The 27,793-nt window shown below is 40.2% G+C and overlaps 1 protein-coding gene across 1 annotated transcript in view; it reads left to right on the forward strand.

Moving 5' to 3' along the window:
- Positions 1 to 27,793, forward strand: part of TTC39C (tetratricopeptide repeat domain 39C) — a 106,756-nt gene that overhangs the window by 42,810 nt on the left and 36,153 nt on the right. The window contains exons 2-6 of the mRNA XM_042963249.1: positions 3,250 to 3,298; positions 5,150 to 5,278; positions 7,782 to 7,896; positions 17,615 to 17,969; positions 19,692 to 19,860. Of these exons, the coding sequence (XP_042819183.1) occupies positions 3,250 to 3,298; positions 5,150 to 5,278; positions 7,782 to 7,896; positions 17,615 to 17,969; positions 19,692 to 19,860 (817 nt within the window). The remainder of the gene's footprint in view (positions 1 to 3,249; positions 3,299 to 5,149; positions 5,279 to 7,781; positions 7,897 to 17,614; positions 17,970 to 19,691; positions 19,861 to 27,793) is intronic.

The raw sequence follows: 27,793 nt of genomic DNA on the forward strand, positions 1-27,793 counted from the left end.
CCTCTTCAAAACCCTAATATAGCTTTTAAACTTCCTAGCTTTCTGCTCTAATAAGATAACTCCAGGCTGTTCTTGAACATTTTTTACCCCTGACCCAGAATCAACCATTTCTTCAAAGACCCACAATCTCTTTTACTTAATGTATTTAGAGAGGGTGCTAGACCCGCTCAGGGCTGCTGGTGGTGCTACTTCTAGGCTTTTTCAGCAGACAGAAATATTTATTTTTTAAAAGATAAAACCAAGACTTTATATCCTAAGCTATAGGGTTTTTAATTAACTACATTCTTTTTCCTATGCACAAAGTCCTGAGTCCCAACAAACAGCAACATACCTACCCATCGCTTTGTCACAAACTACATCCCCAGCAGCCTTAGAATGGCAATACCAACTTGACTGGAGAGAATGTGATTACTGAAAAAAACCTATTTTTGCCATCTTTTGGGGTCTATTTTTAAGAATATTTCATAATGAAAATGCACTGTCAGGTTATTGTGTTCTAAAGTCCCTTGGAATAGTTCTGTGTGGTTATTTTACCAACTGGATTCGCCTTTAGGTACATTAATTTTGCTGTTTAGGGATATTTACATGATCCCAAAGTCTAATCTACAAAACAAAGTGTCTACAAAGAAGCTTTGTTTCTATCCTTGTTTCTTCTTCCCTATTCCTTCTCTTACCTTGTAGGTATCTATTTTTTTTAATTGTAAGTTATTCCATCTGTTTTTTTCAATATTAGCAAATGTATATATATCCTTACATAATCCCTTCTTTAAATAAGGGAGGTTTTCACCATGTGGTCAGCTTCACTTGTCCCCACCTCTGTTGTTTTATCTACTTTCTGGTATTTAAGAAGGTTTGTATTTTGGTTCTAATGCTTACCTTTATACTTGGTCTTTACATGATATCCTTACTCCCCTTGTGTTTGGATCATTGTTTATTGGTTCCTAATATGAGCATATTGAGGTGAGCTATGAGCCTCTTTCTTCTTCCTTAGATTCAGTTTTAAAATAATGATACTTCTAATCTTTGGGAACATTTCCAAATCCCCCAAATGCATAAGTTTTATGTAGAAACACATCTGTTGGCCAAAATTGATCAAGATAAGGTAAATTAACATAGGGTTAAAAAGTCAAGTGACCCTTGTTAAATTCATTTTTTTTAAGTTTTCTTTTAATGTTTATTTTTGAGCGAGAGTGGGGCAGGGGCAGAGAGACAGAGAAGGAGAGAAACAGAGGATCTGAAGCAAGCTCCCCTCTGACAGCAGAGAGCCTAATGTGGGGCTTGAACTCACGAACCGTGAAATCATGACCTGAGCCAAAGTTGACCCTTAAGCGACTGAGTCACCCAGGCACCCCAAACCTTGTTAAATTCTTAAAACAACAGGTCTTGTGTAGCATATGAGAGGTTGCACGTTTATCGACCGGTTCATTGTACTGGGTATGCCGTCTAACATGCCAGATGCTGTGGGGTTGGCAGAGACTGTACTTCAAAGAGAGAAGAGCATTTCCATTTGGCTGGTTTTTCACCTAAGCCAGTATGGGAAGTACTGAGGGCCAGTCTAGAGTACCATGAATAATTAATAGCCTTGGCTCTCAGAAACCTAATTTTGGTCAAGAACAAGAAGCATATCCCTAGTTTCAGCTTCTTTCCTTTTTCACATGGCAAAGGGGTTAACATGTAAGCAAGGAAAGGGGAAAGCCACGCTAATCCGCACTTGATTGAAATGAGTTTGTTCCTGAAAAGCAGGGTTCTACATCTTTCATTCCTTCACTTGTTCATATCTGTTGAATGTCTGTTGTGTGTAAGACAGGATGATAAGGGGTACGGGCAGAAAATAACATTCTAGAGGGGATACTCCTATGCAAACCACATTTGGGTAGGAGCCTATACTGGTATGTCCGTGCGGAGCTGTGGATGGGAAAATCGCCATCTGCGCTGCCACATCGCGCAGGAACAGAGGGACAGCAGACTTCATCGTGTGCTGTACACGTGCCGCTAGAGCTTGGTTTATGGGTATGAATGCTAGTGGGGGTTCTTCACTAGTGCACTGATCTTCCTACTTCTCTTCTTGTTGGCTTAGTATCCTATTAGGTGGGGGTAAACAAGTTATTTATTGTAGAATCTGAGTAAATACTAAGTAGATGGGAAAAAATGTAGCAGAAGGTTGATATTCCAAATAAATCAGGTTCCTTATCACCCCACCTCTTTCCCCTCCCTTCAGGACTTCCCCACCCTCCCCCCTTACTTACTTTCTCTCTCTTCCCCTGACCCTAGAGGAAAATGGATGTGCATACTGTTTGACTCAGTAATGCTATCTCTAGCAGTTTATCCCAAGAATATATTGGACTTGCCTGAAAAGATACAGGTACAAAGATGTCCATTGGATATATATGTGTGTGTGTGTGTGTGTGTGTGTGTGTGTGTGTACACATACATACATACATATATACATACACACACACACACGCACACACATACAAATGTGCATGTCCACCCCTTCCCAGACATACTGCACACAAAGTAAACTTCCTATAGGGGATTGACTAAATGTATTGTTCTTTCCTTTTTTTAGAATGACCATATGCTATCTACATAATTTAAAAAATCAATAAAATTATTTTTAAGAAGGCAGTTACTACTTGTTTTTCTCTTTTAATGCAACTTAAGGAAATTTAGATTTTTTAACAGTTATGAATTTTGAAAGTTTATATTCCTATATTTTTTGAATTGGCATTCGTTTGATTTGGTTTCTGTTTGGTTTATGTACGTAATTGGATAATGACTATATTCCAGTGGGGGAGTGTCTGACTCTCGGGAGGCATTCTTCAAGTTTTTTTTTTTTTTTTTTTTTTTTTTTAGCTGGAATGAGGGAGTTTTCAAGGTTGGCTCAGTGGTAAAACCCTTTGATCTACTTTAAAAATTATGGTTACTTTATGTGTGTTAAGTTTTGAACATGTTTTGCATTTTTAAGATGAATATTGATCATCTTCCTTTGGCCATGTGTTTGTAGATGTCATGTTTGTTACTAAAGCAGTCTCTTATAATTTGACTTATGTGTCTTGCTTTGAAAAATCAAGGGCAGATCTATTCTGTCAGGTAGACTGAACTTTCTTGCCTCGAACTTTTTTCTTAGGGTAATTTAATCAGCTTTGAGACCTTACAGTGTCTCCAATTATTAGAAATATATAGTGATCCTAATATATTAAATGTTTATGAAAGTATACATTAAACGTAATTTTGTTTCTTTAACAGAAATCATAGCCCATTGATGAGTTTTGGAGCCAGCTTCGTCAGTTTTTTGGTAAGTTGGTATGGGGAGAGGTGTTGGTGTGAAGGAAACAAGTATATGAAGTATGTCTTAGAGTGACTAGCTGTATAGATAGCGATCTTTTAGCATTTAAAAGTGGAATCAAGTTTTGCCTATTAACCAAAACCTGTGAGATATACTCTTCCTTAATTTTAAAAATAAAATGCTTATACCTTTCAGAGTATTCTGTTTTTCTTAATCAAAAAAAAATTTTTTTATATATAATTGGAAAGACCTTTCCAAAAAAAACAAATTGCAGTAGAGATTTAAAAAAAAAAAAATATCAGGCTTTGGATACTAAAGGTGTGCTTGAAAATCATTGACTAAATGTGGACTGGAAGGCAAGTTAAATTAGCATAGCTGAAATTTGTTAGTTACTATTACATTTTTAAATATTAGTATTTAGGAATTGAAGGGAATAGGTTGCAGTTGGGTTTTTAAAGAAAATTCAGCAATGTAGAAAATTGGATGCTTTTTTCCAGAAATACGTATAACATCCCACAAACCACTTTGCAACACAAAATTAAAAATAGCTATCTTAGAATGGTATAATAGCAAGTGTGTGTGTGTGTGTGTGTGTGTGTGTGTGTGTGTGTGTGTGTGTGTAATCAATATCATGTATAGAGATCAAGTAAAGTAAAATAGAGAAAGCATTTAGATTTCAAATCTAGAAAGATATCTGCAAATTTATGTGTCCTACACAGGCTGTCAGTGCCCAACTGCAGACGCCAGACCAGCTTCTAGTGACATAGGTTTTCATTCAAGCTATTTATTTCCTCTTACTGCTGGGGAATATGACAAACATTTTTAAGGCTTGCTGTTTTCAGGAAAACATAGCCTCCAACTTTAAGGAAAATGGTACTCTGTGGGAAGCACTACATGAATACCCACTTAACTGCAGAGGCAGTGAGGGAAACCCAGCCAAAGGTGGGGCAGGAAGGCGGGGAGGGAGGCTATGGCAGAGCTGGGTCTGCTTGGAAAGAAAGTGTGGTGGGGGGACTTGACCAAAGATGGCTGTTGTCTGGTTTGGCTACAAGGGGAGAGTATATTAGAGTCCTACCAAGGAGGCCTAGAATGGATAGGGCTCCATTCCAAGGGGAGGGCTTGATGAATGGAGAGAGAATGGAGAGCCAACTGTGAGTTCATTAGGTCCTTCCAAGAATCAGGTGTCATGTCTGCCCCTAGAGCCCATCCATATCCTCAGAAACCTTACTCTCACTGGTGAAAGTTGCAGGTTTTCAGCAAGAAGGGGATTGCCCTTACCCAGTCAAATGTGGTCTGGAAAAATCTACCAGATCAGGTGCCTGGAAACAGGCTGTCAGTGGAATTTTTCACTGTGGACAATGTAAAATGATTTCCAAATAAGGGAACCCCTTGGAATTGCCATCCCTGAAAAGACTGAGGTTTTTCAAGGAGCACCTGCTACCTGATGTTTCAGTAGGCTTTTGTGCAGTATGTGATGGAGCCCAGGGGTCCATGCGTGGGTAGAGTGGACTTTTCAGTGAGACATTGGTATAAAAACTGAGTGAAGTGGACTAATCAGAAATTATACAGGGCTTTTGTTACTGTGTTCAATAACAACATAAAAGGTTGTAGAACAGTAATTGCAAGAATATTTATTACCATATGCTTTTTCATGTAGGTGTAGTAGAGGTATATTCTTATTTCATATTGAGATTATAGTTCTTGGAAATGATTAGGGTATGCTGTAACATTCTGATTCCTTTACTTGCAACAAATAATTTGGTTTTTTTTTCCCTCGTTTGGGATTTTGTTGTAATAAATTGCCTAAATTTTCAGACATTTCCTGGTTCATTCACTTCTTCCTTATTTCTTTCTTGGAAGAATGCCATGATGACATTTGAAGAAGAAAAAATGCAGTTGGCATGTGATGACTTAAAAACTACAGAAAAGCTGTGTGAAAGTGAAGAGGCTGGAGTAATTGAAACCATCAAGAATAAAATTAAGAAGAATGTAAGTACTATGTCTTTAGGTTATGAACTGGGTGCTGCTTACTTAGGACAGTGCTCATTTACTTGGTTTTTGATATTTAGGATTTCACTGAATGCACTACATGTTTCTTACGGCTTTTGATTATGTAAAATGTATTTTTTAAAACAAGAGAATCCCGCATAACCCCATCAGTCATTAGAACCATTAAGTACATTAATTCTTTTGCTATTTTAGGATTATCTTCTTCCATAATGGGCCTTGTGGTAAGAGCTTATGTAATGAGGCTTTCATATGTGTAATTCAAATATGTTGCATTTGGGCATAATTGAGGAATTCAACTATTTACCTAATTTTCTCAGGCCTTACCAGCCTTTGGTTACAAATAAAGTCACAATAGCACTGCAATTCACTTCTCCTGATTTTGTTTTCACCTTTCAGTGCCAAAGTCTAGTCTTTGGAGAGGCATCCTCCTACCCTGATATTTCTGGAGTGCCCACGGGTCTGCTATGTGTTACATGTTGAGTTGACAAACCAGTCTTTTGGTTATGGTCCCCAAAAGCCACCCGTCTTTTCTTTGGCTCCTTCGTATCCAGGTTGCTTTACCTCTGCCCTTGATGATGGTGTCCACTATGATGAAGCCACTGATGGGCCAAGAGTATAGTCTCTTGATGCTGCGGAAGGGCCAGAGGTTTCCTTGATTGCTCTTTCTCCAAATCCTGCATGTAATAAATGACTGAGTCCTGTTGCCTCTTTCTAAAATACGTCCTGAGTTCATCCACTTCTCTCCCCACTCCTGCCATTTCTTTAGGTCAGTCACCATCCGCATTTGCCTACGGTAACTCTCACTGTTCTTGAATTGGTTCTCCAGAATATAGTCTCTGAAATGCAAATAACATGTTGCTGGCTTCATCTTCAGTGTCCCTGCCCCCTGCCTCCCCCCCACCCCCACTATTGCCATTCATAAGGTCCAAACTCCCTACAGTGGCTGATGGAGCACTTTTCCTCTGCCTAAGACATCCTCCTCCCTTTTGACCTGGTTCCTATTCTGTCTTGAGTTCTTCCTAGATCGTGTTCTCCAAGGACTCTTGCCTGAGCCCTGAAGCCCTGTTGAGTAGGTTTCCTACTTGTGCCCATGATACCCTGTACTTTATCCTTCAGAGCACTTGCTACATTACATGGTAACGAAGGCAGTGTTCCCTCATTAGACTATAAGCTTATTTACATGTCTGTCCTCTGTATCTAATGCCATGCCTAACACCTATGTTAGTAATTAACATTTGCAAAGGATTTTTGCAATTTAAAAAGCATTTTCACGTGTAGTGCCTCATTAGCCCTTCTAACAACCCTACACAGTAGAAGTTATTACAAAGAAACAGAAGTGTCAATAGACTGACATTTGCCTAGGCAAAGTAATGAGTTCTGGGACTACATCTGCAACTATAGTGACCATAATAGATTATGCTAATCTAGAAAAAAGGGAAACAGTTCATTCTTTTTTGTCTACTAGTTATGCTATTGTCGTATTTGCGAAGATCCCATCATTTCTTTTATCACTGATACAGCCTACGAAAGCTAATTTAGCTTATCTCGTTCAAGTTCACTTTGTATTAAGAATGCATTATTCTATTTCAGGGTGATTTTTCTTCACTTAGAAACATTCTTTACAATAAGGACCAACATTTTATAACAAGTGGAGTTTTTGGTTTTACTTTTTGCTTCTTTTATTGGGGTAGTCACCTTAGAGGTATGGCTTGCATTTTGAGTTCAGTTTGTGGTTCATTCAAAGCCATTTTCTCCTTAACTAAAATGTAATCCATAAGGAATGAATCCTAATGTTCCTCCTACATGAATGAAGGTAGATGGCTGCATAGTGGCTTTTGGGGTTAGCTATTTGGGGGAACGTTTTCTACCTTTGGTGGTTTTTATTTTGGATATGTAAGAACTTCAGTTGTTTAAAAAAAAAAAAAAAAGTCAAACTCAACTTCTGTGTTTTCTTCATGGTTTCCCAGGAGCTTCATTGTTAATCGCTTAGGATGTTTGTCTTTGAGTTATAATGTTCTTTTAAATGGTTTTTTTCTTAATTTTTAATGTTTATTTATTTTTGAGAGACAGGCAGAGTGCAAGCACGGGAGGGACAGGTAGAGACAGAGTGCAAACCGGGGAGGGACAGATAGAGACGGAGACACAGAATCCAAAGCAGGCTCCAGGCTCCAAGCTGTCAGCACAGAGCCTGACGCGGGGCTCGGACTCACAGACTATGAGGTCATGACCTGAGCTGAAGTGGGATGCTTAACTGACTGAGCCACCCAGGTGCCCCTTTGAGTTATGAGTTATAGTGTTCTTTATCATCGTATTATTAACAGAGCTAGATTTCATGGGAATATAGTATAAATCTGGTCTTGGCTTTCAGCTCCATGTTTCATCGTTCCTGTGTGAAATTATTTTGCACAGTCAAGTAATAGCTGTTTGGAGTCTTTTTGTGTGTGTGTGATTTATCAGTATGTCCTTTCTTTCCACCAAACAGGTCGATGTCCGAAAATCCGCCCCCTCCATGGTTGATCGGCTGCAGAGGCAGATAATCATAGCTGACTGTCAGGTTTACCTGGCTGTGCTCTCGTTTGTAAAGCAAGAATTGTCAGGTATGCTGAAGCATTATTTTTAATGGCTTTCAAAATTCAATGGACACAATCAGTAATGCCTTGCCCTTTATTTATTATTATTTTTTACAGTGCCTCATATTTCAGGCCTTAAAAATCCGTGGCGCTTCTTTGGGGCTTGATACTGATTTTTACTTAGGAGATTGAAACCACAAGTATTTAATGTGTGTTTAGAGGTGTAGTTTTAGACTTGAAGTCAATGTTTCATCCTCTTGTCTCAAGATCATTCTGTCATAGAGAAATTACCAGTGCCAGTTTGATTGATCGATCATACTTTGTGAGAATCAAATTGTAATAACCTTTAAAGTGAAATATACCTGGTTTAAATTATATTTTTTAGGAAATTGTTATTGAAGGCCTGAATATGTACCAAATATGTCCAAGGAATATAAACTAATTTCTTAGTTTGTCCAAAACAGTTTTCCAGGATTCTGTAGCTTTGATATCTTGAGTGCTATAGACTCAAAATGAGTCTTTAACAGCTTCTGTAAGACTGTGTCTAACACAGATACCAATTCTTTTGTTTATGTGGTTATTGTTGTAATACTTCCAGGAGAAATTTGCTTCTTTGGTAGATAGGATTTACTTGGAAAAAAATGAAAATTCAAAAGGGAAATTAACTAAAACTCACAATCAGAAAAGTATTTCCTTCCAAACCTTAAATGAAGAAGGGTCTGTTGCTGATAAGTTATACACTGTTCTTTCTAGACTGCCAGAATCAGTCTTTCTCTCCCTTCTCTCCCTCCCTCTCCCTCCTTCCATCTCATCCTTGAGGATGCTTTATTTCCATTTGGCTCAAGTCAGAAGTGGAATTTAACTTTTATTTCGATCTCCAAAATGTGGACTTACTGGAATTTATCCTTCTTTTAAAATATGTTCTATGCTTGTACTTTGGCCTTTTGCTTTGGCTCAACTATCATCTGTTTTTCTCTCTAATCTTCCTCTCAGGACTTGCGTAATACTTGTATGTTTGAGGGCTCAAAGCTCATGTGAAATACCTCTGAGACATCAATATACACTCCCCTCTCTGAAGTTCTACATTAATGTATATATTAAGAGCAGCAGAATGGTCCAACTTCTTGGGTCAAGATAGGAGCTCTGGCATTTTCTGTGATCTTGTACTCCTTTTTTCTGACACTCAAGGACTTCTTAAGGGAGCTTATTTTAGCCATTAGCCATTGAGAAAATATCTTTTGAGAGAGAAGGAGAAATCAAATGTAGTACAGTGTTTGAGGAGTCAGGGTAGGGGGCATCTGGGAATTCTTTATGTTCTTACAACTCTTTAAGTCTGAAAGTATATATAAATATATATATTATATACAAGTAATATATATGTAATATATATAAATAATATATATAAATAATAAATATAAATATATATATATATAATTTTAAAAGTAAGTGTATCTATCCTTATTTGCTCATTCATTGGTCTAGTCAGTAAGTAATTACTGAGCATGTATGATGTGCTGAGCACTGTTACGTGAGTAGCACAAGCTATGCTTCCTGCCCTCTTGAAACTTAGAATCACCAAGTAGTGCTGTTTGCTTCTACAATTATCATTCTGGTTAAAAATTACTAGGGGTGCCTCGGTGGCTCAGTCGGTTAAGTGTCCCAACTCTTGATCTCAGCTCAGGTCTTGATCTCACAGTTTGTGGGTTTGAGCCCTGTGTCAGGCTCTGTGCTGGCAGTTCAGAGCCTGCTTGGGATTCTCCCTCTCCCTCTCTCTGCCCCTCCCCATTCATGCGTGCATGCTGTCTCTTTCTCGCTCTCAAAAATAAATAAAATAATTACTAAACATGTTATAGAAATTCAGAGTATAGAAGGGGAAAGAAGAAAGCAAGTCACTACATACCTTACCACTGGGAGAAATTACACTTTACTGCTAATGTTCTATGTTTTATATCTCTTTTACAAAATGGAATCTATAGTGCTTTATATCCTACTTTTCCTTATTAGATTGTATTTTACGTATTTTCCCTGTAACTCAGTTTCAAAATATTATATTAAATAATAACAGTTTTTCATATGAATGTGCCATGATTTATTTAACCCATTCCTTTTGGACATTCAGGTGTTCTCTGCTTTGCCTTTTTTATTAGGTCAAACCTATTCTTATATTTTATTTTTTTATTAAAATTTCTTTTTACATTTATTTTTGAGAGTGAGATAGAGTGTGAGTGGGGGAGGGGCAGAGATAGAAGGAGACACAGCATCTGAAGCAGCCTCCAGGCTCTGAGCAAGCGGTCAGCACAGAGCCTGATATGGGGCTTGAACCCATGAACCGTGAGCTCATGACCTGAGCTGGAGTCAGACGCGCAACTGACTGAACCACCGAGGCGCCCCTATATTTTATTAATAAACTATTTCTTTCACAAATTACCTTCTTAGCCTTTACCCATTCTCCTGATAAGTTGGTTTTAATCAATTAATATTTAATCCTATTTATCATAGATTTTTAACAGTGCTCTTGGTTTTTCCATATAATTTATTGAACAGATGCTGATATTGAAATAAAATTGATAGACATAAATGTGTATAGTGGTCTTTTGCTTTATGAACATCTTAGTATTTGTCAAGCAAACAACCAAAAATGCTCTTCCTTAGCCTTTCCTGAAACACACTGGGTTATTAAACTACAAAAAACCTACTTTGTTGGAATACATTTCTTAGAAAACATTTTTAATTTTTTTTTAATGTTTGTTTATTTTTGAGACAGACAGAGCATGAACAGGGGAGGGTCAGAGAGAGAGGGAGACACATAATCTGAAGCAGGCTCCAGGCTCTGAGCTGTCAGCACAGAGCCCGACGAGGGGCTCGAACCCTCAGACCGTGAAATCATGACCTGAGCCGAAGTCGGACGCTTAACCGACTGAGCCACCCAGGTGCCCCTTAGAAAACATTTTTGATGGATAATTTTCTTGGGGAAAAGCCATCTTTTTGGAGATAAGTGCTCCTCCCCCACCCTGAGTGGGTGGCGCAGAACTGGGGGGGGAGGGTGCGCACTCACTCACCTGAGCTCCAGGTAGGGATGAGTCTGTGAATGTTTTGAGTTTGTGAATTTTTAAATTCTTTTAAAAGAACTCTTGGAGTGCCTGGGTGGCTTAGTCAGTTAAGCGTCTGACTCTTGTTTTCCCCTCAGGTCAAGATCTTGTGGGTTCGTTCTTCTCTCTCTGCCCCTCCCCTCCTCACACCATCTCTGTCTCTCTCAAAATAAATTAAAAAAAAAAACTTAAAATTTAAAAAGAGCTCTTGTGCCTTCTCTCATTTGAACTTCTTTATAATGAACTGCCCCATCATCTCTCTTCATTTTATATACTATTTTTTAAATATCTTTTTCATTAACTCTTATCCAGGGCTGCTTGCTTGTTAGCTTCCCCCTACCCCATATGCGTATGTTAACTACTTTTATAACAAAAAGAAGCTATATTTAAAAGATGGTATTTGCCATCTTATTTTGTTTCGTTTACCTCCTTTTGGACTTGAGGGTAGGTCCTATGTCATACTCATTGTTGTATTCTTGGCATATCATATGCCCAATAAATTTTCCTCAGATGAGGGTTCTGCCTTTACTTCACAGGTGAGGTGGTGGAGGCTGATGATTTGGAGAAGGCTGAACAGTTGACACAGCTTTTTAGTGACAACAGGGCCAGGGCCTGAGCCAGTGGTTGCTTGTTTCATACCTGAATTCCTAGTCTTCTCACCATTTTGCCATCACCTTAGTTTGGTGACTTGTGTCTCGAGAGGCACAGAAATTTGGGTTTCTCATGGCCTTCTCCTCTATGCCCATGCTCCCTCACTCTTAACACCCTGAGGTGCTAGCTCCTGGAGTCATGTGACAGTCTGCTGTTAACTGACATGCTTCTCCAGGCCACGTTCTCTGTGCTGCCATTGTAGCCATCCATCTAAAATTTACACCTGTGCTTTAAACACTCAGCCATTCTGCATCACCTATGAAGTAAAACCCAAATTGCTTCTTAAGGAGGCACTTATAAACCTACGTCCTTCCCAGCCTCCTTGCTTTCCCAGCCTCCTTGCTTTCCCAGCCTCCTTGCTTTCCCAGCCTCCTTGCTTTCCCAGCCTCCTTGCTTTCCCAGCCTCCTTGCTTTCCCAGCCTCCTTGCTTTCCCAGCCTCCTTGCTTTCCCAGCCTCCTTGCTTTCCCAGCCTCCTTGCCTTCCCAGCCTCCTTGCCTTCCCAGCCTCCTTGCCTTCCCAGCCTCCTTGCCTTCCCAGCCTCCTTGCCTTCCCAGCCTCCTTGCCTTCCCAGCCTCCTTGCCTTCCCAGCCTCCTTGCCTTCCCAGCACCACGTGTCGTTAAGCAGGGCTTCGTGCGCTTCCCTCAATGCCTTTTGCTGCCTCTTGCCTTTCTGTATACCACCCTCAGTTCAGATGCTCGCAGCCCCTTTCTTTTTCTCTTGCCTATCCAGGTACGTTCCAGGTCAGCCTCCTTCATGTTCTCCTTCCTCACGGACTCCATCATCTGCCCTTTGTTGTTCCACATGTATCCCGTGCATAGTCAGAGTGTTCATCATATGGCGGTACAGATTTTTATTTACATGCCTGTGCACGTATTTGACTGTAATCTCCTTGAGGGCAGCAACTATGTCTACCTGCTGTCTTCCCCCTCCCCCTTACCAACTATGAGTACCTACTATGCATTCCACACTGTGGGGTGGTAAGTGCTGGGGCTCTAGAGATGAGTAGGAAGTAGCTCTTGCCCTGAGGGAGCTGGATGGTTTAGTAGGGGAGAAAGAGGAGTGAATCAGTTATAATTCATTCAGGATGATACTTTACTTGCTAGGCATGTAAGTTAGTCACAGATTGGGTGAACAGGGTGTGAACAGCTCAGAAACTCTTCCTTGGAAGATCAATGGAAGTTTGTTTTCTTCTCTCTGTCCTTGGCACCTGATGTGGCACTGTTGCCTAGCAAATGGTGGGTGTATAATAATGTGAATTAAAGGAAGGGATGGAGGAGGGGTGATGCCATTCAGGAAAGAGGTGCAGGATATGGAGTCCCAAGAAGAGTTGAGATTGGAAAAGTGTGTCCTTTAGAAGTGAAAACAAAACCGTTGTTCTTCCAAAGTGTGTTATGTGGGTCACAAAAAAGGGTCAGCCTGAAGTGACCTTTCATTATAGGGTTGACCAGCCTCATCTGGGGCAAGTGAACAAACAGAATGCTATGGTAGGAGATCCCACCGGATACAGTCTCCTGGTGAAAAATCTAAAACTTATCCCAACATCAATTAGTATAACTTGGTATTTTCACTCTCCAGAAGACTCTAGCCCTTTCCTGGGAAGGACTCCCATTTCTCGCACCCCCCCCCCCCCACACACCACCTGGATAGAGTTAAGGCTTTCCATTAATGGGAACAGAGTTTCCTTTCTCCCCTGCATCTCCCAGCTGATTGAGGCTGGCCTTCAAGGGGGAGGGCAAATGGTCTGTGGTTTTCTTGCTCTCTTTGCCTTCCGTCAAAAGCATAGATAGCGATGGCTGAATGATTTATATTTGACCTTTCAAGGAGCCATATGGAAGGCTGTGTAGGGTGTGGGGCTCGTGAATACTGTTTCTCTGCCTGCTGGGAAAACGTGCGCTCATGAGCTGCCTTGCTACACCATCAAGGCAACTGAGGGTGCTTCCTGCAGGAGCTGCATGGAACACAGGGCCGGCTCTGCCTGATCCTCACTCAGCCTTTGTTCTGTGGTTGACGGCATCTGGCTATGCTCAGATGTTTTGGTCACAGCATTTGGGACAGGGAAGTAGGGTGAGAGTCCTGGGGAACCTGTTTCCCTACCACATTGAGCTTAGAAAGTAGCAAAAATCGTATCTTTCTCTGTGTGCATATGAACTGTGTTTTGCACAAATTATGGCCTTTGACTTAGTAAAAACTTTGGGTTCTATTTACTTGGCTCAAATTAGAAGCTTTAAAGCTTGTTACTACAGATTTTAACATGTGCTTTTAAACATTGGCACCTAAACTCCTCTCTTAGGTAAGAGATTAAAGACCTGTGGAATTACATTATTCTTTTATAAAAATAGGGTTTTTACCCTTGTCAGTTTTTAACTGAGTCTGTGCAGTTGGCATTGATGGGTTTTGCCATTTGTTTCCATTGCTACCCCTCCTTTGCTATGATTCTTCACTTGAGATCTGGATTGCTACAATGTGTTTCCTTACAGTGGTAGTCCCCTCAACCCCAATCTTAGAAATTGCCTGCTTCTCCTGGTGCAGGTGACCATTCCTCAGCTGGATGTCAGGGGACCCCGCCCCGCCAAGCTGAGCACACCCTCCCTGTGTCCCCCGTTTCACTCTGCCTCTGAACAGCCTGTCTACCTGCTCTGTCATATTCACACTCCTGTAGCTGTTTCCTGGAATGCTGGCGTTCCCTGGATGGAAGCTGTGCTTCCTGAATGAAGCTCCAGCAGCCTGGAAATACAGGATAAAATGGAATGAAACTTGGTCCATAAAATTTCCAGTTAGGCCCAGAGGTAGGAGGCAGTAAAGTTTTCTACTGGAATCCCGCAATACTTATTCCGCACTAACTCGTTTATATATTTGCTGCATAGAAAACTTTAGTGACAAAAAGGAAATAAAAAAGAATAATTCACCCATCAACTCAACATTGTTTGTTTTCATTTTTCTATGTTTAGCCCAGTGGAGTGTATATACAAACATATATGTAGAGAGATAGTCTTAATGTTACACACTTATTTTTTTTCATTTATTTTTCAGTTTTATAATGGACAGTTGGAGAGCTGAGATTATGGCTTATGGTTCTTTTGTATCCTTCCGTTGCCAAGCACAGTCTTAGGCATGAAATGGGAACTTAATAGCTAGTTAATATTTTTAGGGTTTTGCAAGTTTTCTTTTTTTCATTTTTTAAAATGTTTATATTTTGAGAGAGCACAAGCAGAGAAGGGGCAGAGAGAGGGAACTAGAGGATCCCAAGCAGGCTCTGTGCTGACAGCAGCGAGCCTGATATAGGGCTCAGTCTCACAAACCGTGAGATCATGAACTGAGAGCCAAAGCCGTATGCTCAACTGACTGAGCCCCTCAGGTGCCCCTCTTTTTTCATATTTTAAATCTGTAGCCAATGGGGCGCCTGGGTGGCTGAGTCAGTTAAGCTTCCGACTTCGGCTCAGGTCACGATCTCGCGGTCCGCGGGTTCGAGCCCCGCGTCGGGCTCTGGGCTGATGGCTCAGAGCCTGGAGCCTGCTTCCGATTCTGTGTCACCCTCTCTCTCTGCCCCTCCCCTGTTCATGCTGTGTCTCTCTCTGTCTGAAAAATAAATAAACGTTAAAAAAAAAAATTTAAATCTGTAGCAGCCAATATTTATTCTATCCCAATTGACTTTTATGTTCTTAAGAATATATGTTTCCTTCTTTTCCCATTTTTCTGTTCAACCTTTGGCATTTTGGATCATAACTGAGTGTCATATTGTTTGTGGGTGTGTTACCCTAGAAGTTTAAGGGTTTTCTCAGACCTTTTGTTTTCCTACAGTACTTCCATTCACAGAAACGTCAGTGTGCCTCCTCTTAAAGGTGCCATCTGTATCTTCTTTCTCTTTGGTTGTCCTAGAACTGTGCCTGAAATGTAATATTTGCTCAGTAAATGTTTTTGTTCATTTGAACAAAATGAAAGTTGTTTCAAACATGTATTACTTTTATAAAGTTATAAAAATCGTTCTCTTTTAAAAAAAAAAACCTTTTGTTTTGCTTGTTCATCCTATCTTAACGATATTCTTTTCAGTGGACTTAGTCTACAAGACATGAACAAATCCAGAACTTGGAACTTGTCCTATGGTTGTGTTTTCAATTGTGATCCCTTAGGAGATATGGTCATCATTTATCAGAAACTTGATACATTTAAGTAAAATACTAGTTTGATTAAATATCAGCTTGATTACATGAATTGGGGGTCCTTAAGACCATCAGGTGCAGTGATTTGCCAGGACTCAGTATGTGATCATGCTCATGGCTATGATTTGTTACAGCAAAGGATACAAAGCAAAAGAGCAAAGGGAAAAGATGGATGGGATGGAATCCAGGAAAAATTGGGCTAAAGTGACCAAAATTTTCTCCCAGTGGAGTTGCATGCTTAAATCTCTGGGCAATGAGTTTTGTTATCAGCTGGGAAGCTTGTTAGAGACACAGCACCCAGAGTTTTTGTTGGGGGCTGACCATGTATAGATACAATCTGCCTTGCACATAGCCAAATTCCAGACTCCCAGGGGAAAGCAGGTGTTCAGCATGAAACATACTCTTTGTATAAGCAGGGTAGGCACAGTGAGCCACTCTTACCAGTTCTAGGAATGCTGGGAACTCTCCCAAGTCAATTTCATAGACCCTAGCCAAAGGTCAGTCTTGTAAACAGGCCTCTCAAAGGATAGCAGTAGGCCTGCTCTCGTAACTCTTTTCTGTATGTACCATATGTTCTTCGATCACTTTCAATGCAGGGATTAGACTTTGTAAATCAGCTTTTATGTTCTGTATTTTTTGTAATTTAAAAATAATGTTGACAAACTTCTTTTTCTGCTATTCTAAAGGGCCTGAAAGCCTGGGGCAGTTCATGTTGTCTTCCATTTGTGCATTGGGGTCAGATTATCAGTGCCATATTGGTAACAGTGCTGAGTGATTAAACTCTTTTCTGGAGAAAATTCCTTACAGAAGAAGTGTATATGGTGAAGATACACTCAGATAAGCACCGAGAAGTCGACTGCTCCTTCCTTTCCTCATCAGAAGGTGTAAATGTTCACAGAAGGAGAGGGTGAGGCAGGACCTGTGGGCTTGTCTGAGAGGGGTCAGCTGGGCATGGAACTGGGTAGCGACTGTGAGAAGTATGTTAAAAATGAGCCCAACAAGAAATAATGAAAATGCCTTTAAAAATAACATCTCTTCACCTCCTCTATGAAGTAGCTTCTTTTTTGCCACCTTCCTTCACTGGATTGGTCTAGATCTAGGCTGGGCAGTGGGTGGAGTGTCTTAGTCCTAGACCAAATAATGCCCTCCTAGTGAGGAGTGAGTGGTTAAGGCCCACACAGCAGGCATTAGGTAGAGATGAATGGGGGATTCTTTGCATTTCTGCATTGAACACTGATGACTTACACGTTAATGAACTGGCCGTTTGTTCACCCAATAAGTATAAATTAATCCTTTTTGTTTGCTTGTTTTAGTTTTGGCGAGTTGCCATGCTTGGTGTACTTTTAGCAGTGAATTCAACTTAAAACTTGCTCTTTAGGAGGAAAGAAGCACAGGGTAGACAAACGTAGGCGTTATAAGAGAGGTTTATCAGCAAAGTGCTTGGTAGTTCAGAAACATGTGGAGATTCATGTTTCACAGAACATACAGAACAAAAGTCAGATTCAAGTGACGCTTGCATGCTGGCGTTAATGCATTTATTCTTTCATTCAGTGTGCATAATATACCACGTCCCAGCTCGTGTGTGAGAGAGGGGCCTGATAGGACGGTGAACAAAAAAAATACATGGTTCTTGTTCAGTGGTCATCCAGTGTAGTAAGGGAAATCAGACAAATAAGGAATTGAAGCCCTGTGAAGAGAACAAGGTGCAATGAGAGATGATCATTTTTATTGTTTTTTAAATTTTTGCTTGAATTTCAGGTCCTTCTTCAATCTCCTTTATTAATAAAGGAAAATTATTTTGAATGCTTATTTACTTCTTTTAATGCTTTTCTCCCCTTCTCTATAGCCTATATAAAAGGTGGGTGGATCCTTAGGAAAGCCTGGAAGATTTACAATAAATGCTATCTGGACATCAATGCCCTCCAGGAGCTGTATCAGAAGAAGCTAACTGAAGAGCCCTTGACTTCTGATGCTGCAAATGATAATCACATTGTGGCTGAAGGGGTGTCTGAGGAGTCTCTAAACAGACTGAAAGGTGCTGTTAGCTTTGGATATGGCCTTTTTCACCTTTGCATATCCATGGTGCCCCCCAACCTGCTCAAAATCATCAACCTGCTGGGTTTTCCTGGAGACCGCCTGCAAGGGCTTTCTTCACTGATGTATGCAAGCGAAAGTAAGGACATGAAGGCCCCTTTAGCTACGTGAGTAGCTGTATTGCAATGCTTTGGTAGATAATATAGTGTTGAAAGTAAGTAAACGACAATCAAAGCCTTTAAAGGAAACTTCAGGTAAATTGGTTGGTTGACACGATGCCACGCCTTATGCCTTTTAACGCAATGCCGAGAACTGTGTCTTTGGTGGTGTTTATAAGCTGACTTTCTAGAGAGAGGACACTGTTCTTGACTCTCATGAATCCTGTATTTTAAACAAGTAAAGCAACCACATTTTTCAACCGCAGATGATTTTGTAAGCAGTTTCTGTGACCTTGACCAGAGTCACTGAGATTCATGACCCTGATTTTTGAATTTTTAAGGAATACGAATTTGATAACTTTCCTGTGATTCTGAAATTTTTATTATTACCTAGAGAATCCTGCTATTGGGTCATTTTCTTTGATGATTCTGGTTGGTCCACTGGTCTCTCTCATGTGGCTTGGATATTTTGTGCTAGTCAACTAAATCGAGTCCTGTTAATCTGAGTCCTGTTAGTTGAAACTGAAATGACAGTTACTGAAACAGGAGAGTGTGGAGAGAAGCTGATAAAACTATCCAGAACGAGGATTCACCCATTCCTCCATCAGTTAAAAAACAATGTGTTGTTTTTTTTTTTTTTTTTCAGTCTGGTAAATATTCACCATTTGCAATTTGAGTAATTTTACACTAGATGCCCTTTGACATTTTTCAAAAAATGTTAATATCACAGAGACCGAGCTCTGTTTCTACTATCAATATTGAGGAATTTGGATATTCAGTCTTAATCAGTTGGTAGCTATTAAAAATATCATTAAATTTTCATTTCAAAAATATATTTGTTCCTCCCCAAAGTCATTAAATTACATAAACTGTGGTATTTTATTAATTTGATGTAATAGTTTTGTAACTTGTGATAATTTGTCTATTTATATCTTAATATTTTCTGGGAAGAAATGAATTAGTAATGTAAATTCGTCTGATCTCCAGAAGAGAACTGATTTTATAAACATGCTAGAAGCACACACTTACATAAAAATATTTGATGTGTTAGTGAAACATTTTTGTCTGTTCACTAAAGATCCTAACGAATCTGTTTTATTTACCTAGTTTATTTAACTGTTATTTTTCTTGAAAGGAGGAGTATGAAATAAGGGAATTTTAAATGATTATTTATTCTTCAAATTGAGCCTTCTCAAAGGCCAGAGAAAGAGCCCTTTTTCTGGTTCTCTCACTTATTTTAATACATTTTAGTAAAATTTGTGTCTGTGGTTCCCATATTTAAATTTGGATTCTGAGGCTTACACTCTAACTTTGTGAACACAGGAGAAAACTACATTTTTCTTTTGCAAAAAAGTAATGCCTTTATTATGAGGGGACAGTAAATTCATGGTAACCAGTTCGTCTTTCTAATTTGTGTGCTGATGAGTGAAGTGTAGAAATCAGAGCTTTATCTCAGTCCATACCTTCAGAGAGCCATCTGGAAGCCTCAGCAGAGCTAAATGCTTTTATCCTATTATTCTTCTCTCACCTGATGGGCATATGATGTATAAGCTGCGCCAAAGTTTCAGTTTTCCAAATATTGGTAAGATTAAAATGGGGGAAAATACTCTGATTTACTTATTCAAAGACTTTTGGAAGGAGTGTGTATTAGAAGAGCACGTACTGAGTTTTGACAAAGTAGAAACGCTGTAAGAAAAGCCTTGCTCAATCTTTCTCTCCCTCTTCCTTTAGATTAGCTCTGCTCTGGTATCATACTGTGGTCCGCCCATTTTTTGCCTTGGATGGCAGTGATAACAAAGCAGGCCTGGATGAAGCGAAGGAAATTCTTCTCAAAAAAGAAGCTGCTTATCCAAATTCTTCCCTCTTCATGTTTTTCAAGGGACGTATACAACGATTAGAGGTACTGTGCCTTCCTCATATTTTTAAATAAAGCCTTCTGTGGATCAAATCTGTAATTCTCACTCCGTGCTAGCATCAAAAGGAGGCAAATGCCATTGGGCGAAGGAACGTTTTGTTCTTGTGCTTTTCAGTTGCATCGTTGCTACAAAAGCCTCTTCCAGGAACCCAGGATGTTAGTCAGTAACCTTCTGTTTCAGGAGGTGGGAGAGGCAGGGGTGACGAGATTGGTGTACTCTAAGCCAGAGGCATAGGAACATTAGCAAACGTCTCAGTTGAAGAACACAATATACGATTATTTTTTTTCCTTTTCTGGAGTTACTAATAATCTGTTTCTAAATTTTCATCTTGGTTAACAATTGATTTATACACGTTATTGCCTGAAATGTCAAGGACACCATCAGCTTTGAAACGGTAGTAGCTTTTATTACTTTTTCATGGGCTTCATTTGGCCAAGCCCTGTGCCAGGCGCTTCATACAGGATACCCATTTAATCCTGAGTAACCCTATGACAAAGACACAAAGTCACCTCTTTTTTTTTTTTTTTAAGTTTATTTATTTTTGAGAGCGAGCGAGCGCATGAGTGGGGAGTGGGGCAGAGAGAGAATCCCTAGCTGTCAGCACGGAGCCTGCTGTGGGGCTTAAACTCACTAACCATGAGATCATAACCTGAGCCAAAACCAAGAGTCAGATGCTTAACCAACTGAGCCACCCAGGTGCCTCTGCACCTCTCCCCCTTCCCCCCTCCCCAATCTGCTTGCCTGGGGACATGAAGATTTGAAGAAAAAGAAAAGTATAAGAAAAAAATCATATGAAAGAAGGTGGCTGTTATGCCAGGTGCACCAACAGCTAATAGAGATTCTAACAACCTCCATCTTCCAGTTAACCGGGTGCCCGGCAGCAACACAGTTAATTCTAGTCGTCAGCCTCCTGCAAACCCGCTGTGAGTGCTTTTGAAGATTTTTGCTCACGAAGAAGGCTTTTGTGAGCGTTTGTGAGTGCAGGGATGATTTGTTTACTGATATTTTTTGTTGGCAACTGAGTGTATATTGTTTCCTTTCCCTCGTGAGGTGCCTCCTTAAATCTGAGGACTCCTCATCTTTACATATGGAAGTTTTATTTTAGAGATAGTACTGATAATTTATAATTGGAACCTAGTACATACAGAAAGCACAGCAGGAGCAGGATCTGAATTATTTAAACCTGTGTCTGAATTGTTTTTTTCTCATTATCTTGCAACTGTTTTTCTTTGCATTCAGGCTCATAAGCGTTCAGTTATGTTTCTCCTTTTTCTTGCTGTCTTAGCAACATAGTTGTGATCAGTTTCTTATGCAGTCTGCTCTTTTGGTTAGTGTTCTTTTAAGCTCAGTGTTATGGTCTTACGTGTAGGGAAGGATGTTCAGTTTATTAAAGTTTCTGTGCTCCCTTGGGTTTGTGCAAGAGGAAATAACCTATATAAGGAAATTTTAAATCGACCAAGCCTTCTCACCGCAGTGACCATTTCTGAAATGAGAGTTGCGTTACAAGGTCAGTGCTTCCTTAAATGTCCAATTCTTAAAGGGCAGGCATTACTCATTTTGAATAACTGAACATGTTGATACTAGGTTCAGTGTTGAACAGATTTGCTGCCTGGAACGAGAGCCTGAATTTATAATTATGTGCAACACAGCATAAGGCACCTTAGCATTGGGCATTTATTAGAATTCTCTCTTTACTCCCCACGTTAAATGAATGCTCTAAATTGGGTCTTAAAGGTGTCAAATAGAAATGTAAAACAAGGGTTTGTATCTTAAGCTTGCCATTTTAATTTTTTATTTTCAAACAAAAATGCCTAACTTTTAGCTAAACTGGTAACTCCCCCCCCCCCCCCCCCCCCCCCCCCGCCAATACTTAATTTGGCATGGTTTTAGTTTGTGCCACAATTCGTTCCTATTAGGGACTGAGTGGATGCTAGAAGCAAGTGGTTATTCACTACTGTTGGGATGATTATAGCAATGAGGAGGCCATAGTGTCGTCAGAGGACCCTTCTGAATACAGTATGGGGAGGTACACTGTTGGCATTATGGTTCTTAGCAGGCATTCAGGCTCTTTCGGGGGTGGGGGGGGTGGAGAATTGTCATCTGGTGTGGGTGGTGGATATTAGGACTACTTCACCGTGAGGCAGCTTGCTTACCGGACTGATCCTTGGTTTTCAGAAAAAAGACTAAAAGATATGTTTCTGCCTCTGATTAGTGAGCTGTAGCGTCAGGGCCAAGGGGATGTGCCGGTTTTTCTGTTTGGCCCTTCCCAAGGGCCCAGAAGGAAGGATTTGGGGGATTCCGAGGTAACTTGGACTATTAATGGTATTCTCCCAGTGCCCAGACACAAGCATTTCATTTACCTACCCAAGTGACCATGAGGAAGCTGGTTGGGGTAGGGTTGGGGGCACGGACTCCTTTGTTTGCAGATGTGGGACTGTCCAGAGGGGCTGCTACAGCTCCTGTCAGAGGCTTTTGTAAGGCCTCTAAGGCCTCAAACCGGTTTATGGAAACACGGGCCGCTGACAAATGTGCTTGCAAAGAACATGTTGGGTTTTGTTTGTTTGTTTGTTTTTGTTTTTTTTAATTTTTAGTAAGCATTTAGGTTAGGGATAGGACCCCTGAGATCTTTTTGTCAACAAACACTCAGAGAACATGGTGTGCGAGCTTTAACCTCACAGATGCAGCATATGACACTCAGTTTCTTCAGTGAGTCAGTCTACATAATTGGAACAGCTGCTTTTGTGTCAGCTTGCTGTCCTACAGGGTGACTAGCTCAGTATGTGCTGGTTAGTTTATTTTCTGTACGCATTCTTTTCAAATCCTGTGCCCTTGCCCACTTTCTGTTTAATTTCATGAACAACTTTTTACATCCTCTGGGACAATTTGGAATCTGTCTGGGAGGATGTTTTTTGACAAAGCCACCCCATCCTGTCACTTGATAACCCTTGCCATGGTGGTTTTGTTATTTCCTGTTGTTAGGGCCCAACTTGACCTAGCAGGTGGTCAAGTGAGGTGGTTATGTGAGGTGCATTTGCACCCCAGGATGGAGCATACCCTGTGCTAAAGGTACTGCTGCTAAAGCACGAGTCTCTGCAGAGAGAATTTTGTCTCTTTACTGCCTTGGCTTCTCCCCACTGTATGTCTGTATACTCCCACCTCCTACCTTTCCACCCTCTTGTGTTCTCATTACCTGTCCAGTTCCTGTTGACCTCTCCCGTGTGACTTGTCATGTTGCTGGGAGTCATAACTGGGTTCCTGTGGTACTTAGCATGGGATAAACGGTATATAACTAGCGTGTGATGGGTTTTATTCTTACTGAGGCTTAAGCCTGGGAAGTAGGGTTATCAAATTTCTTACTTTTTTTTCTTTTTAAGAGGAAAAAAAAAACGTTTTGGTGTCGGTAAAAGCCAACCCATGATTGGCAAAGTGGGTGGCATGTAGCTAGAGGGGCGACAGGTCCTACACAATACCTATATATTTACCTATATTTCCCCGATTCTCCATACTGCAAGCAGCTATTAGGGACATGGTCCCAGATGTTGTATAGGAATCTCAATTTTAAAATGTGAATTTATATAGTTTTGAATTTTTGTACTTCCATGAGTTTTTACCCAGATAAACCAGGTATGGTACTGATAAGTCCATTAAGTATACAAGTGATTAATGAGTATTTTTTTTTTTTTGGTTGTTTAAAAAGTTATCAGGGACAAGCCTACATTTTAATCACTTATTTTTATTTCTCTCTGATCCTCTTTTTTTCCCTGTAAATAATACAGATTTCTTCCCTTCAGTTTTAACCATCTACTTCGTATGTAATATATACATGTATTTGGTTTTACATGCATACTCTTTGATTACACACTTTATATCATGTGACTGTTTAGTGATCAAACTAAGTTGTAATAACTAAACTAATGAAAGTTGATAAACATTCTAATGAGGTTGTTATTCACGCATTTTGAGAACTCTTATTTTGAAACTGTTTTCTAAGCTGAGACTCCTACTTTTTGAATAGATGAGTCCATTGATCAATGAGACTGATTTCTTTGTTTAGAAAAAGCTGGTTATCAAAGACTGCCTGCTTCTCTTGTGTGGCACGTAAACCTATTTCTGAAACCAGTTCTGAAAAAGAAGATGCAAAATGTCTTCACGATTAGAGTAAGAGGTTATCCTCCTAAGGAGGGTGCAGAATCAGATATTTAAATTCTGATGTGCTGGTTGGAGAAGTACAGCTCTAAAGAAATGAATTGAATAAATGAGGTAAAATGCAGCTGGATTGAAATGACATCTCTGTGGGGCACCTGTGTGGCTCAGTTGGTTAAGCGTCCGACTTCAGCTCAGGTCATGATGTCGCGGTTTGTGGGATTGCACCCCGCGTCAGGCTCTGTGCTGACAGTTCAGAGTCTGGAGCCTGCTTCATAATCTGTCTCCCTCTCTCTCTGCCCCTCCCTGGCTCATTCTCTTCCTCTCTCTCTCAAAAATAAATAAGAACATTAAATTTTTTAAAAAAGAAATGAAGTCCCTGCAAACCATAAAAGACTTTTAAATAAAGAGAACAAACTGAGGGTTGAGGCAAGGGTGTTGTGTGGGTGAGATGGGCTAAATAGGTGATGGGCATTAAGGAGGGCACTTGTTGGGATGAACACTGGGTGTTCTGTGTAAGTTATGAATCACTAAATTCTATTCCTGAAATCATTATTATGCTATATGTTAACCAACTTGGATTTAAATTAAAAAAATATATATTGTAGCCATGGGGAAAAAAAAAAATTAAGTCTCTGCTTATGGCAGGGGGTACCCAGATCAACAGGCATGAGCCCCTGTGTTCCTCAGGCTCAACCTGGGCCCCACTTGACTGTAGGTGCCACTCAGACAATTAGCCATTACAGTACTGCTTCACGAGGACAAAGGGAAGGAAGTTTGTCCAAGGCCTGGAGACCACACTGAAAAAGTTACAATGAACTTTACCTTTCATATGTGTGTGAATGTCCCCTGATCATCTCCTCTTTCTCTGACTTGAAGCTGCCTTGTTTTTTCTGGCAAACGCTGCCCCCTCACTACAGTCTGCTCCCCTGTTTTGTACTTCCCCTCCCGCCCCTCCTCTTCCTTCTGAGAATGATAGGATGTGGTTTCTTTACCCTGAACAGTGTCTGGAGGGACTTGCTTTGACGGTTGACCTTCGCTTCACCATGTTCATGTCACCCCCCGTCCCATCTCCTTCTCAGGCAGTCAGAGTTTTCTCATCCTTATTTTCTACTAGCTGTGAAGTTCTGGGTGAAAGGCTTGGACACATCTACACCAGCATGTGTTCTGTCTGGGGACTTGCTTTCTGCTCATTATTTTAGGTGACTTCAGTTGTCTGAGGTACCTTTTAAAAATTGTAGTGCTTCTGTCTGTATTTTTATTAAGATGAAAGGACATTTTTCACTGGTGCTCCCCGGAGTAAGTGGGAGGGCTGTGTTGCTTTTTAGCCCACCAGTTCATGATTGGGACAGGGACAGAAAAGTGGAGGTCAATCCCTTTGGTGGTGAATTTATCAGCTAGAGAAAAGAGACGGGAGGCCTGCAGGGGTCATGGAGAGCAGAGGCCAGGTGGAAGTGGCAAACACCACAGAGGGTCTTTGCCTGAGCTCTCTTCTCTCGGGCATGTTGACATTAGTAGAGCTGTTTGGTAGCAGTGTTCTTTGCATCTGTCAAAGAGCAAGCCTGCCTCTTGTATTTGAACAGCATGCCTTGCCGGCATGATGTAATGTTGTTATTTATAGCATCAGGAAAAAGGCAATGCAGGAAGAGAAATAATTCCCTGAAGTTCTGTTCATTGTAGTCTTCTCTTCACCATCCTACAAGGTTCTCTTTATCACTTCAGGCGCCAAAAAAATAGGGTTGCCATTTATTCTTAGAAGAACACAAAATGAGAGATTGGTTCAAGCTGGTGTGGGAGAGAGGGGGGATATATTTGTCTCCACTTTCCAGTGAGATAAACATGTATCATGTGGTTTAATAACTCTGTGCACTTTAAAATAAGAGGGTAGTAACCCAAATTGCTAATAGGTTAAATACCTTTGCTCTTCTTTCAGCTCCATCATTACAGGCTGTTGGGCTGACAAGCAAGTAGAAGGTTAATGATTTTTATCCCTAAGCTCACTAAGTGTGCATAAGAGGATGAGCTTTCCCTTGCCTGCATTAGCCCTGGTCCTAGGGGTAGGAGTTCAGTGCACAGTCTGTTGTTAGGTGTCCTTGATAACAGAATTGCTAAACAGATTCGGCTACTCAGCAGTATTAATGCTGAATCAGAGATAATAAGTGGGTTGTCACTCATGTCCTCTTGTGTGCTAAAGGTGACAAGGAAGACCTCTCCTTTTAAAACATATACATAATAGTTTAAGATGTTAGGGCACTTGGGTGTCTCAGTCGGGTAAGGCTCAAGTCATGATCTCCTGGTCCATGGGTTGGAGCTCTGCGTCAGGCTCTGTGCTGACAGCTTGGAGCCTGGAGCCTGCTTTGGATTCTCTGCTCCTACTCCGCTCCTGTTCTGTCTCTAAAAATAAATAAAGGTTAAAAAAAAAAAGATGTTAGGCAACTCTGTAAAAATAACCCAGTGATACTTACATTTTAAGCTGTTTTGCTTCCAGTTATTTTGTGATCTTTAGTACACACATGAGACTTGATGCAGTTTTGTTTACAAATCTTCCATATTTTAACATGTTTTTATAAGTAATTGGCATGCAGAATATTTAGATTTCCATTTTGTTAATAATTTGACATTTCCTTTCGTTGGGAAACTGTTGGGATATTTGATTATTGTTGTTTCTCTATTTACCAGTATCTCACTCTGATAGTGCTGCAGTAACTAGCATATTTTTCCTTTTTTTTTTTTTTTTTTTTTTTGAGTTATTTCTTTGGATTATAGCTCCAGTGGTGTCATTATTAGAATCAGAGTATGAATGGTTCCGTAGCTCCTGCTAGATGAGAGATTATACTCAAATAGTGGGCCAGAGTATGATCATTCATTATTTTGTGCATGGTATCAGCAGCATGTTCCATTGCATAGTTTTCTTTTTTATTTCCATAATGATGCAGTTTAAAGATTGTAAAATATTGCTGATAAGACTTCTCATGTTCATGTATCAGAAGACAGTAGTGTTAAGGTGGCAGTACTGCCTTAATTGAGCTACCAGATTCAGTATAATCCCTCAAAAATCACAGCCTGCTTTTTTGTAGAGATCGACAAAGTTGATACTAAACTTAAGGAACCCAGAGACAGTCTTGAAAAGGAAAACAAAATTGGAAGATACATACTTCCTAATCTCAAAATCTACTGCAAAGTAATCAAGTGAGTGGTACTGGCATAAGAATAGACCTGTAGAGATCAATGAAAGTCAAGAAATCTGTACATTTATGGATCAATTGACTTTTGACAAGGGTAAACCAGTAGGCAAAGAATAGTCTTTTCAGCAAATGGAGTGAAGACAACTGAATATCCACATGCAAGTAAATGAAGTTGGACTCCTGTATACTGTATGGAAAAATGAATGCAAATGGATCGTAGACCTAAATGTAAGAGCTAAAACCATAAAACTCTTGGGTTAGACAGGACATCAAAAGCACAACAACAAAAGAAAAACAGCTAAATTGAACTACATCAGAATTAAAGCCTTTTGTGCTGCAAAGAGTATTGTCAAAGTAAACAGGGGTGCCTGGGTGGCTAAATCAGTTGAGTGTCCCCACTCTGATTTCAGCTCAGGTCATAATCTCGGGGTCGTGGGACTGAGCCCCATATTGGGCTTTGTGCTGAACACGGAGCCTACTTAAGATTTTTTCTCTCTCCCTCTCCCTCTCTCTCTCTCTCAAAACAAAAAATAAATTAAAAAAAAGGGGGGGGGGCACTTAACTGACTAAGCCAACCAGGGTTAGGGTT

The sequence above is a fragment of the Panthera tigris genome, chromosome D3, assembly GCF_018350195.1.
Source record: "Panthera tigris isolate Pti1 chromosome D3, P.tigris_Pti1_mat1.1, whole genome shotgun sequence".
Lineage (NCBI taxonomy): Eukaryota > Metazoa > Chordata > Mammalia > Carnivora > Felidae > Panthera > Panthera tigris.